At 52.8% G+C, this 13787-nt stretch overlaps 1 protein-coding gene across 1 annotated transcript; it reads right to left on the reverse strand.

Moving 5' to 3' along the window:
• Positions 1-12591: 12591 nt before the first annotated feature.
• On the reverse strand, positions 12592-13608 carry LOC119405649 (uncharacterized). Its single transcript, XM_037672486.1, has one exon. It carries the CDS (start codon positions 13606-13608, stop codon positions 12592-12594), a length of 1017 nt encoding a protein of 338 aa, XP_037528414.1.
• Between the last annotated feature and the right edge of the window lie 179 nt (positions 13609-13787).

Raw genomic sequence — 13787 nt, forward strand, 5'->3', positions numbered from 1 at the left:
TGGGAGGAGACGTCAACAAACGACGGAACTTTGCGAACGCGTCGTCACACTCGGACGACCACGAATTTAGGGGTCCGTTACTTCCAAGGAGCTTCGTCAGCGGCGATATGATGGTGGCAAAGTTTCGTATGAAGCGTCGAAAGTATGAACACAGTCCGACGAAACTGCGCAGTTCTTTGACGGACGTAGGTTTGGGAAATTCGGCCACGGCCCGAAGCTTGGCCGGATCGGGAAGGATTCCGTCCTTGGACACGACGTAGCCGAGGATTGTCAGCTGCCGTGCCGCAAATCGGCACTTCTTCAGATTCAGTTGGAGGCCGGCGTTGCTCAAACGTGTCAAAACATGCCGCAGACGTTGGAGATGCGTGGAGAAGTCCGGAGCGAAGACGACGACGTCGTCCAGGTAACACAGGCACGTGTGCCATTTCAAGTTACGCAGAACGGTGTCCATCATGCGCTCGAAGGTCGCGGGCGCATTACACAGTCCGAACGGCATGACGTTGAACTCGTACAAGCCGTCGGGCGTGACAAAGGCTGTCTTTGGTCGAGCGTCATCAGCCATGGGTACTTGCCAGTACCCCGAGCGCAAATCGAGAGATGAAAAGAATTCTGCTCCTTGGAGGTTGTCAATCGCGTCGTCGATTCGCGGCAGTGGATAAACATCCTTGCGGGTGACCTTGTTGAGCCGTCGGTAGTCCACACAGAACCGCACAGAACCGTCCTTCTTCGTAACGAGAACAACAGGAGACGCCCATGGGCTGTCGGAGGGCCGAATTACATCGCGTCGAAGCATGTCGTCCACTTGCTCGTTAATTACCCGGCGTTCTGTGGGAGACACGCGATACGGACGTTGCCGCAGTGGTGGTTGGGCGCCAGTGTCGATGCGATGCGTAACAGCGGACTTGCGGCCGAGGGAAGTTTGCCCTACATCGAAAGAATGACGAAATTCATCCAACAAGCACAGAAGCTGCGAACGCTGGACCGACGTAAGGTTGTCAGCAATGGAGGGACCAAATAAATCAATAGGTGACGAATCAGACGTGGAAACAGCACTGATGGTGCGGGAACTGGTACAGTGCGAGTCATCGGGTGCGTCCAGAACTTGTGCGTCTTCAACGGGTTCCACTTTGCCGAGACATTCCCCTCGAACCAACGTAACAATGCACGGGGATGGGTTGGTAACAAAAATAGTGGTGCTGCCCTGAGTGACTCGCACGGTCGCAAAAGGTACCAGCAACCCTTTCCTAGTGCAGACGCGGGCAGATGGCGAAAGGAGTGCAGTGGTGTCGGAGAGACCGGCGCAGTAGACCGACACAGCCGTTGACGAGTTTGGAGGCACTTTCGTATCGTCTTGGACGAGGATCTTGCTCATTGCCGATGGACTGTCTGTCGGCGTCAACTGTGAGAACGGTGAGAGTTCGATTTCGGCTGGTGCGCAACGAATTACGGCGTCGTGGCGGGAGAGGAAATCCCATCCCAAGATGACGTCGTGAGAGCATGCCGCAATTATGATGAACTCGACGTCGTACAGAACGTCCTGAATGACGACGCGAGCAGTGCATACTGCTGTGGGCTGAATACTCTGGGAGCTCGCGGTACGAAAGGACATCCCAGAAAGTGGCGTCATCACTTTTCGAAGTAAGCGGCAAAGTTTTGCGTCCATAACGGATACAGCGGCTCCAGTATCGATAAGGGCCGATGCGCGAACACCGTCCACAAGCACGTCGATTACATTCGATGGACTTCGCTGAGGGCTTTCACAGTTCGATAGCGTCGCAGCCCTTGCCTCCTGGACTGCGACGACTAGTTTTCCTGCTCTCGTGCGACCGAACGAGGCCGCATGGGTGACAGTGACCGACGTCGGGGAGACGGAGAGCGGCGAGTAGCTGGAGGTGGGCGTGACGTCGGCGACATAGGTGGAGGTGGGTCGTAGAATGCACGGCTTGAATGGCTGGTGACAGGTGACGCGACTCGAGGCGGCTGCACGCGTTGACAATAACGTGCCACGTGACCGGCGTAACCGCAAGCAAAGCAGATGGGCCGGTTGTCGGGGGTGCGCCATCGGTTCGCCGGGGTAGGTCCCGCCCATATCGCAGTACGTGATTGACGAGTCGGCTGCTGAAATGACTGCATAGTGGGCTGCAGTCGGGGCCGAGGGATGGCGTCAGCATATGTAGCCGGCACACCCGCCTCAAAGAACGGAGGTCTAGCGGCGGCTTCGGCGTAACTCATTGGGGCAGCCGCAGGAATTACTTGGGGCGTCCTGGCGACAACTTGAGCGTAACTCTGAGGCGCAGGAGCCGGAGGTTGCGGGTTGTACTCAGGGATGACCTCCGCAATTTCCTGCTCAATCGCTCGGCGGAGAGGAGGAAGAAGGGTGGTCGACGACTGTTGAACGTGCGGCGGGTGGGCAATGGCGAGGAGGGAGATCTGGCGTGCAATTTCCTCGCGCACGAATGACTTGACTTCTGCCAGCAACGCGGCCTGGTCAGATATTGCCGCCAAGCCAGCAAGCTCTGCGTCGCGTGATGGGGAGCGACGGGTCATCGAACGCTGCCGGCGGGGCTCCTCGTAGCTCTGGCACAGCGTTATGACCTCGGCCACTGTGCCAGGGTTTTTGGCGAGCAGCATGGTGAAGGCATCGTCGTCAATGCCTTTCATTACGTTCCGGATCTTGTCAGACTCAGACATGGTTCCGTTGGCCTTCTTACACAAGTCGAGGACGTCTTCGATATAACTTGTGAACGATTCACCGGCCTGCTGAGATCGCTCACGTAAGCGCTGTTCGGCTTGCAGCTTACGAACTGCTGGGCGGCCAAAAACGCTGATGACGGCGGTCTTGAAATCGGCCCAAGTCGCAAAATCGGACGCGTGGTTGTTGTACAACAAGCTTGCTACGCCCGCGAGGTAGAACACCAAGTTGCTTAACTTGCCTTCTTCGTCCCATTTGTTGGGGATGCTGACGCGCTCGTAAATTGCGAGCCAGTCCTCCACGTCGGTGCTATCGGCGCCAGTGAAGATAGGTGGGTCGCGTATACGGGGGACACCGGGACATGTGCTCGTTGCGAGAGGAGGCGTTTGCTGGGCGGCGTCTTGAGGCATGGTAGATGACAAGGTACGGGATCGGAGCTCCAGGGGCATTGAATGGGAGCAGAGCACTCTCCACCAAATTGTTAAGGTGTTTAATAGACAGCACTCAACGACAATGAGTAATGGCGACAGTCACGGCAAGGCACGAACTCCCTGCGCGAGCGGCGTTCTTTCTTCAAGCAACCAAAGAGGATGACCCACTAGAAGGCGCTGGAGAGGGTAACCCATTACCATGTCCCAAGGCTTCTCTACAGTGTCTCAAGTTTTGGCTTTCCGCAAGGTATCGACTGCGGCATAAATCATCATTTCTGTGAAGTAGCACAGCACCCACTACGCCATTGTTCGTCTTTTTGCGAATAAGCGAGGCACCCGCTACGCATCTGTAAGGTATTATGCGCACTTTGTTGATGCTGCATGTGATTGATTGATTGATTGATTGATTGATTGATTGATTGATTGATTGATTGATTGATTGATTGATTGATTGATTGATTGATTGATTCATTCATTCATTCATTCATTCATTCATTCATTCATTGAAACAACTTTATTGAGCTGATGACTTTGAAGAACTATGGCTGAGCAGTTTGCAGTGAGTGGGAACCATTAAACAATACACTCGTAGCGAAATTAGCATTGTGTGAGTTATTTTACTATTCTGTCCCGCTACATTACATAGGTTAACGCGATTCCTTGCCCGACATGACTCCTATATAGGGTCTTTTTGCAAGTGAGCTTCAAGTACCAGCGTGGCTCTACAATAAAGAAAAAAAGAAAACCAGCGTGGCTCGCGCAGAGGGCTCGGGTTCAAATCTCATTCGATCCTGAGTGTTTCTTTCTCATTTTATCCGTTACTTTTTCATGTCTATCGGCTACGCCACCAACGGCGACAACAACGGCGACGCCGCTCAATGCAGAAACGGGCGCCTAAGAGCTGCACTCTAAAAATATGCGTAATAAAAAATGACGTGAAAGGTCCGACTGACTCAAAGGTATGGGGCACACTTCGCCACCCCCCCCCCCCCCCCCGGCCCCCTCGAACGCATGCCTATAGTTGGCTTCAACGACGACGAACGAAAAGAAAAAAAAAACACGCCCACGCATGAAACGATCAGTTTCTTGCGTGGGCGCGTCACAAAAAGCTGAAGAATACGGCAAGGCCTGTTCTGTTCGAGTGACAGCGGTGAGTGTGCAGAGCCGGCGAAGAGTTGCCAGGGTTAATCGGGAGGATCAAGAGAAATGGTAAGCCGAGTCGGCTTGTTTCAAGATCAGCCACTTATTCTATAGTGCCTTTTGTGCAAGTGACCAAGGGGCAGATAGGGACGCTGCTCATGCGTGGAGCCGCCGACAACAAAAGAAGGAACGACCGAGGAACTCAGGCACCTTCGACCGTGACCTTTCTTGACAACCGCTTTTCGCCGTTTATCTAGCTGCTCATTGATTTTATTCTTTCCCTTTCTTTTTTTTTTCTCTCCTTGGCATCTTTGCTCTCTGGGTTCTTGCGTCATACTCTCCAAGAGTCAGCAGCGCGAACTTGATACTTGGCAAAAGCAATACAGGAGAAAGAGAGAGACTACAAGAAATAGATTTGCTGCCGACGTGGATGCTTTCATTCAGGACAAAGCCGACTCCGTTTTGTTGGTCTGCTTCGTTCGGGGCTCGCCCTACTTCTACCCCTCGTGCGCGCAGAATTACTATCGCGCGCTTGTGCAATAAGCTCTCCGTGGTTCGGATTCTGTGAGGCTCTCTGCAATGAAAAAGTTCACTCGCCCTCCCATGCCCTGTGAAAGTGAATATGCAGCGAAGCGGCGCAAGGCCTCCATTGCAACTGCTGAGGGGGGCATTTTTTAAAAGAAAATAAAATTAAGGCGCCCTTCCCTTACCAAGAAAAGATGGGGAGGGGGAATCGAAGCTTGGCGTGTGCGCGTGCCTAAACTATTTTCTTTCGATGGCATTGCGCAATGCTCCCTAGCATCTGTTTCCTTGCTCCATGTCAGGAATCGAACCTTCATCCAAGCGCGCAGCGGCGCGACAGTTCCGTTGGTACAGGCAACAACGACGGTCATGCATTCATATCCAGGCAACAATGAAATGTGGCAACGCGAAATGACCAGTCCCTTCGACAAATGATCCAATTGTCGTGTCAGAAACGGCTGATCACCAACAAGCTCACGGCCGAGGGAGCATCAGTTATTGGACACCGGCACGTACAAATGAGCACGTGACCGGCGCAGCTTAGACGGCCACATTTCAGTACGCTCGCCAGTGCCGAGATTTTTGCGTACGACGCCGCCACCGAAGTTTGCGAGTTATAAAAGCTTCGCTTAAAAGGTGCATACATATATACTTGGATGCACATGCGCGATCACACACTGCCGTTTGCTCATGGCACTGACAAACACTCGACACCATTCAAAGCTAACGAGCGGTCGCATTACCACCTGTTCAAATGAATGGATGGAAGAACTTTATTGATTGTCCGGCAGATTAATGGCCCGGGCTCAGGTCTAAAAAAACAAGAAAGGCAGCTGCTTCACTGAAAGGGCTATTGATGGCTTGCTAACCGCTCTTTTCTATTCTATAACCGCCGCTTCCATTATAAGCCAAGCCTGTTCAGTTCGGTACCCAGTGATAACTGTAGCGCTACCGAAAATGTGGTGGACCCACACTACGAACAGTGATGTGCCGAGAAGTCGTCCATGCCCCTCTGAGTTTATTGGTGGCGCCCTTGAAAAAGCGCGTTGAGACACCTTCCTATATGCCCCATGTAAGCCTTGTTGCATAAAAGGGGAATGCTATACGTACCACTGGCGTAGCCAGGGGAAAGGAGGAGGGTTCAACACCTCCCCCCCCCCCCCCGAGGTTTTTCAGTCTTGCGTGTGTATATATAGACGCGGACATACAAACTGACGCTCTAACATGCATAAAGTATGGTTGAACCCCACCTCCCGCAAAAAAAATTCTCGCTACGCTAATGCAGTTTACCATGCTTAACGAACGGGTTACTATGCCTAATGTTGCAGTCTTCTTTCTTATTTACAGGACGAGTCCGCTATAGGATAGCTTATTATAGCTTATTGGAAGCTAACAGACAACTGTGCTATCCTACTTCGGACCAGCCTTCTTTAAATGTTGTTTGGCACTCCGCCTTATTGCTTTGGCTAAGATCTCGCTGTCATACATCATAGATCCACACTAATTAGCCAGGTCGCTTACCTGGCTGCAATGCAGATGAAGCCGCCGATCTGCCCACAACGCCATTTACTCTATATTATACAGATGACACACGTTATAGCAAACACTGATGTAGCGGATAATCGGTTATAGCAAACTAATTACGAACATTGGTTGATCACGCTTCACTTCACTGACAAATATCCTTGTTATAATGAAACTGAAAATGCGATAGCTGCCATGACGTCGGCTATAACGAAGAAACATATGGTGCGTGCGAGGTTCCCAACTCGAAAGGTCGCATAAAAAGCGAAATGAATGTTGAAATAATGTTGAAAAAATGTTGAAAATTCAGAACCACATTTTCTTTCGATGTGATTGTGAATTGCTGTGAAAACCCACCAGACGAAGATCGCATCCTTCTTGAAATAATTGTGACCGGCCTTCTTTGTCAAACGAACTTTGTTCTGTTGTAATTTCACCTTCTCATGTTCCGGTCTATTTAGTTTAAATTGGCGCAAGAAGGCAGGTAAGGATTGCCTCGTTTATATAGGGTCCGAAGCCTAGAATGATTCGTTTTTGTATCTAGAATTGTCGCGTGAGCCAGGGTGCCGTTTTGCATGAGCCCATCTTTACTTCGGCTGTTACAGCGAATCTTCGATATAACGAACTAATTGATGTTCCCGATGCTACGTCGCTATAACGAGATTAGACTTAACGTTGTCCAGAACCGACGCAGCTACAAGGCTTCGCTGGCTGGCATGTGAACTCACAAAATCACAGCGGAACTCGGTGGAATTCAGCAATGCTTAGATCCGTCTTCCGTCAGGAACATCTTAAGCTGAGGTGACGCTTCTGTGCCACTTGCGGATCAGTGTCGCCTTCACGAATGCCTATACTCATTTCGAATCGAAATGACCAACAACGCCAGGTCCGATAATTGTGGCTGCGAGAAAACGATGACCCTTATTGGAGCCCTGGACTTGGGGCCCCACCCATCGAGCTCATGACCCCTTATCCCAAACCCTTATGAATAAACTTCTACTCTCTCTCTCTTTTTTCTGTGACTGTCCCCGTTTCAGTCTGCCCAGGGAAGAGTTTTTCAAGTGCGTGAGGTAGACTCGACAAACTGCCTTTATAGGAGTGGGTCCTGCGACACCGTCGGAGGCCGTCCAGGTGTCGAATGCGTTCGTGCGGTTTATATGGACAGCTGGCATTTTTGGACATCTAGTACGAATGGGTGTTAAAGGGACACTAAAGAGCAAAACGATTTTTCTCGCATTAGTAAAGTAGTCTTCCGCGATACCAAAAGCACCACGCTTGCTGCGAGAAGACGCTTAATAGGCGAGAAAACGCGCAAAAAGAAAATACAGGGGGCGACGCCACCTTGGAATTCCCGCACCATTTGCCGTGACGTCACATATTCTTGACGGCCCCTTCTTGGGCCTTCGTAGTTCCTAATCGGTTAAATCGAAATACATTGTCCTCTGAGGGGGCCATAGACTTGACATAACGAGTTTGTGGAAATTTCGTCGGGCCAGTGGCGCGAAAATACGTTAAATGCTCTTTGAAATCCTTTATGTCACGAATTACAAAGTTCTGCACGAAATTTAAAAATGAAACGTTGAACCTGTGGTGGTGAAATAAACTACACAAGAGTTCTCCAAGCACACTTTCTCAATCTCAACCAAGTCATTGTTTCTCTTCAGTGTCCCTTTAAGGACATCTTAGTCGAAATTGAGAAGAAGAAATGGGCATGGGCCGGGCATGTAGCGCGTAGCAAAGATAACCGCTGGTCATTAGGAGTAACTGACTGGATCCCAAGAGAAGGCAAGCGCGCGACGGGGAGGCAGAAAGTAAGGTGAGTAGATGAGGTTAAGACGTTAGCATGGTTGCCGTTGGGTGCATTTGAAAAGAAGAGAGAACTCAAACTAAGAGAAGCCAAAGCAGCCATGCCATTTCATGTTATCGCCCAAATTTGTAGCCAAATAGAACAGAAGCGGTATCATGAGTAGTTTCTATTACTGAACGATAAATGATACCACTTTGAATAAGCAAGACCATAGAAATAAGGGCAGGACATTTTCGTTTCTTGCTTGATCTACAATCCACAGACAAGTTGCAAATAAACGAATACATTATGATAAATTCCGCACTTCTGCATATAGTTTTTGTAGAACAGGTGGGGTTCTTGCCAGATACAGAGTAATTTTGAAACATTCCAGCCAACAAGTCAGTAGGAACATTAAACGTGGCAGAAGTTGTTCCTTGAAGCCTTACATTTAATTTGATTATGTATCGGTCCACCTTCAGATAGTGAAATCTGGTGAGAGATGAGCAGCGCAGCTTGATTTTGTTGCGGATCCCCACTTTTGTAAAGTTCACATAATAATGCCCGCTGCGCATCGCATCAGCATAGGTGGCGGGCAGCGTGAGCATCGTGCTACAGCACCCTAGTGAAGACCAGTGTATTGGCCTCGCGTTTGCCAACGTGCGCGCAACTTCGCCACTCCGTATTTGCAGGCGCGCCGCACGTTGCGTTGGGGTGCCAGATGCGCACCACCCTGTCGTTGGGGGAGGGGGGGGGACGCGTGCGCGCATCGGTGGACTAGACAGGAAAGCTTGGAAACACGGTACTTTATAAAGAAATGATAAGAAAAATAGATCCTTAATGTGCCAAAACAGAAGTGCAGAAGTAGCCAGAAAGTTGCCAAGGAGCCAACCTGAAATTTTCCTCGCCAGAAGGCGCCGTAAAGTGGTCTATCCGCCTCGTGCATCGGTATGGTGGCACCACCGCTCGGCTCAGGCGGTTGCACACTCTCCCAACCCCCCTTAGGATCCCATGCATTTTGAATGAAGTTTGCGATTCCGTTGCGCAAAAACAAACTAGTGCCATCTCTCGACAATATGCGACACCGACGATGCAAGATCTCTTAAGTGGTTCAAAGGAAAGGAAAAAGGCACCTAATTTCTGCAGCCCAATAGGCAGCACGGCGCAGTGCCTATAGGGGAGGGGGGATGAGGGAAAAACAGAAAAAGAAAAGAGAAAAAAAATTGGCCGCGTATCTGCGTGCTTCGCTCCAAATGTCGTCTAAAGACGACAGAAGAGGCGCTGCGTGAGATATGAACGCCATCTGGCAATACGTCGGGAAACGTGAATGCTGTGTTGCGGGCTGGTAGTCCCGGCGCAGCAGCAGGCGAAGACCGGCGGTGACCAACGCGACCGGCGGGGACGCCAGCCAGCCCGAACCCGCGGTTTGGCGCGAAGCGCCGAAGCAGAAGAAACGTCTGCACTCAACGAGTACTCTCCACACACTCTTTTATATTCACGTCGCCTGGGTAAAGCAGGAATGCCATAGGGAACCAGCGCTGGAGTTTCCGCGGTGTGGGCAGCGCCGCCCTGGCGGTCAAAGCGGGCATACTCCAGCCGCTCCCGCGGACGAGTGTGGCGACTGCTTGAGGCGATGCGGGCGCGTATCGCCCAAACAAAACTAAAGGATGCTGGCGGTACTGTTGCGCATTCAAGTGCCACAATACGTAGAAATGAGGGAAGACGTATCCTTCTATTATTTTCCTTCTAAAGCATAAGAATAGGAACGGATGTGGCGTTGGATACCGGCAGTCAGGCGAGCACAGTATGTTCTGCTCTTGCTCTCCTGTCTAGTGGCGTCGGGCTGGTTTCTTAACGTAATTGGTGTGTCTGCTAGATTTATTCGATAGTTAGGGCCACCAGTGAAAACCGGGGCCAACTAGCAGAATTTAATCGGTGTTTTGTCGTAAATAAAACGTACATATTATTATGCAGCACGCGGCATACGTAATAATTTTTTCATCCGACCACCGCCAAGCTCCTTCTGATGGCACCGCGTGCAGTGATTATGATACGATAGGCAGGTAGCCTACATTATTTGCAAACAGCTAAGCAGAAGGAAAGCTGTCTGTCTACGAGATGCGTACGGGGGCACATTCGCCGAAGCCGCTGAACTGTTATGAGAAATACGCACCGCGATGAATGCCTCCGTTGAACTTCACTTGTGCTACAGACAGAGCTGCTGTCACGAATTACCCAATGGACTCCTCGAAGCGTAGCTTTCTGGAGTCAGCCGATGCGGGCAAAGCTTCTTTGTGCATTGGCTGCCGCGGCGAAGTGACATCGCAATTTATGCTTCGCTAGAAAAGGGTGAAATGTCTTTGATTTTTACTTGCCGTTTAATTCGCCTAACGTACTGTGTTAGTATTTTCGCCTGCCTGTGTCTGTTTAGAATAAACGTGTTTGATTAACATCGACAATTGCTGGCGTATTACGTGCCAAACAAGGCATGATTAGCATGATTATGAGGCACGCCGTAGTATGGGAATCAGGATTAATTTTGACCGCTTAGGGTTCTTTAATGTGCACATAAATCTCAGTACGCGGGTGTTCTTTGTATTTCAACCCCATCGAAATGCGGCCATCGTGGCCGGGAATCTATCCCGCGCCTTCGATCGAGCATAACAGCGCGACACCATACATGCTATGCTAGCACGGTGATTTGCTCGATCAACGTCCGCGTGCACACATACCTTGGGCTGGGCATACATACCACGGCAGGAAAACGTTGACGCCGCTACCCCTTGCCTCTTACTTTTTTTTACTGCAGTAGTGGGTAGCTGGTATCGACGCAGCACGTACGTATCAATGGAGGCTTGTGAGCCTGCACTAGCTTGACACAAATCCCAATACGCAACCAGAAAATGGTGACGACGGAGTCGCCACCACGGCACAGCGCTGTCTCTTCGACGCCGTATGTACAGACGTAGTCTGCTTTGCAAAGCTTCTCTCCGTTTTCCGGTGCTTTCATGAGGAAGTAGCCTTTAGACAAAGTTATTTTTTTCTAAACCATAGAGCAGTATTACTGGCGCAATGGCTGCTCGAGCTGTTCGCGCCAAAATGAAGCACGGGAACAGCGCACGCGCGTGCGCTCACCGTGGTACAGTGCGGCCGGTCGTCTGAGCGCGAGCGGCATGGCCTCCGAGATTAGCCGGCGGCGCGGAGGCCATGCGAGCGGCTGAGTTATGTCGCGACTCCCCGCCAGGTGCCCTTTTTCGGCGCGCCACCTATCCAGCGCTGGTCTCCCATAGCGGCGCCCCATGGCATTCGTACAGTGCAATACTGAACCGAAACCGAAACACAACAATCAGCTCGTGCAGAGGGCACGGAGGAAGCCAAGTTTTGGCGCAGTCGCATTTTCAGCGCAGCTTAAGAAACTAGGATCTCTAGAATTGCGCATCTATGTATTTTCTATTAAAGGAACACACCACCTAATACTTACCTAGTGATGTTGCGCCTCAGATATGCGTAATGTTTGCTTTTTGATAAACAATGTACACAAGTATGAACCTGGTCAGCCGTTCACAATGGCTGGCCCTTGGGCAAGTGGTTCAACTTCGGGCCGAGTGGCTGATTCGAGGGACGTGCCGACAAACAGAAAGACAGAAAGACAGACCAAAATTTCTGCGTTTAAGTTCCCCAAGAAAGACTATCGTCTTTAAAAAGAAGGGATAGAGTTAGGTGTAGCACACACCCGCACGACACGCAAGCGATGCAGTGAATCCGCAGCAGTCCGTTGCTGCAGGCAATGTTTGCGAGAGTTCCAGGCGGGCGTCTCAAAGTAAGGGGGCAGGTAGCCCCTGCTGCAGGTCACTTAATCCTTCTTGGGGGGCACCGGGTTGCACGCCAGCTGCTTGGAGGCAGACAGCATGCATGGGGTGGCCTTCGGGGAGGTCGTTTCCCACCTCCCGAAGTGCGGCAAGAAGGCTAGTGATGAGGGCATCCCGGGGGTCCTCGGAGGGCTCAGAGGGTGGTGCGGCAGGCGGGCTCGAGATCGGGGAGCTCGCCGGTAGCAGGAGGGATCGGCGTGGTGCAGGAGAAGGGCGCTGCAGGCCGGGATCCATGGTGTCGCTCTCGGGAAGGTTGGTTTTCACCGCAGCAGCATAGGAGCGCACCTCGCGGGACTCCTCGCGTACTGCGGCTTTGACCGCCCGTCTCGAGAGCGGCGTAGGAGAGGCAGCCATCAGCGTGGCCACTCTCCTTTCCTCCTGCCAGCGAGGGCAGGTGGGGTTGTCGGCTGCGTGTCTCCCTCTGCAGTTGACGCAGCGAGGACGGCAGACGGCGGTGGCCTGATGATGTTGGCCGCATGTGAGGCAGTTGCCGACACGCTGGCATGCCTCGGTGACGTGCCCGAGGTGCCCGCATTGTCGGCACTGGATGGGACGCGGTCTGGCATGCCGTACTCGAAGCCAAATCCCGCAAAGAGAGACGCGCTCGGGTGGTTGGCTGCCGGCAAACTACAGCCGCACCGTGCTGCCCTGCCTGGTCGCCGCAACCACCGCGACCGTCGATGTGATGCCCTCAAGCAGCTGCTTGTCCGAGGGCTCGACGTCAACGCCGTGCAAGAGGCCGACGCTCGTGCGCCGATCCGCAGGCACCCTGGCGGTGACGGGAACGCCGTTGAGCTCCTTGATGGTTAGGAGCTCTGACAAAGACGGCTGCGTCGATGCGTCTGCAGCCACGATGTTGCGGCAGTGGTTGATGCGCACCGCCATGACATGAGGCCGCGTAGCAAACGCCGCCGCGAGAGTCAGGCGTGGCGATGCCTTGAAGGTACCGCCAGGGGCTGAGGGACGGTACAAAACAGTCCCCGCGACTGCCGGATCAGTCGCAATTGCAGCGGCCGCCAGCGCCTTCGCCCTCCGCTGCGCTGCCTTGGAGACGACCGTCACGAAGTCTTCCTCGGCAGGCGGTGGGTGCGGCGCGGTGACCGTGGTGTTTGCGGGCCTCGGAGCTGCCGGGGCCACTGCTGTTGATGGCTCGAACTCGCGCTGCTTCCGCCGGCGCTTGGAGCGTGTTTTCCGCTGTCCTCGGCGCCTTTTCCCGCCGGCGATCTTGAAGGGGGCCGCAGGGGTAGCAGCCACGCGATCGCCGGTGGTCTCAGACGGTAGGGGAGCAGTGGGGGGTGCAGCAACGCACGCCGCGTCGTCCCGCGTCGAGGGGGAACCGTCGGGTGTGTCTGCTGCTGTTGCGTCTTCGGTTGGCTGCTTGCGCGGGCATTCCAAAGGGTCATCGTCACGTCCCCGCTTTCGCGAGGCCGCTGTAGTGTCCATCTCCCCAGCTTCCGCAGCCGAGGAGTCGACCGTGCTGGCCGTGGTTGTAGCGGCCGGCTCGGGAAGGTCAGCGGAGTCTGGAGGTGCATCTAGCAGCTGCTGCTGCTGTTGTTGTTGCGCTTGCAGCTGTAGTTGGCGCGCGTTCAGCGTGCTCTCGCGCTCCCAATTTAGTCGGGCCTTTGCGCGCTGGTATTCCGACATGCCTGAGTAGTCGGGTGTGGATTCACCAATCGCAGATTAGCGTGGGGGGTTCTGCGGTAAGCTGAACGGCCGGGTGGCTGTTCACGAGAGACCGGAGCTCTCGTTCGAGGCGGCCAAGCGGTGGGACATGTCGCGCGCACGTCTGTTCGCCTCGGCTGCCCAACGCTCGACTGTTCAGA

This window comes from Rhipicephalus sanguineus, chromosome 9, assembly GCF_013339695.2.
Source record: "Rhipicephalus sanguineus isolate Rsan-2018 chromosome 9, BIME_Rsan_1.4, whole genome shotgun sequence".
In the NCBI taxonomy this organism is placed as follows: domain Eukaryota; kingdom Metazoa; phylum Arthropoda; class Arachnida; order Ixodida; family Ixodidae; genus Rhipicephalus; species Rhipicephalus sanguineus.

Excerpts from the sequence above, each read along its gene's own strand:
- LOC119405649 (XM_037672486.1), bottom strand. The coding sequence starts at position 13,608 with ATGTCGGAATACCAGCGCGCAAAGGCCCGACTAAATTGGGAGCGCGAG.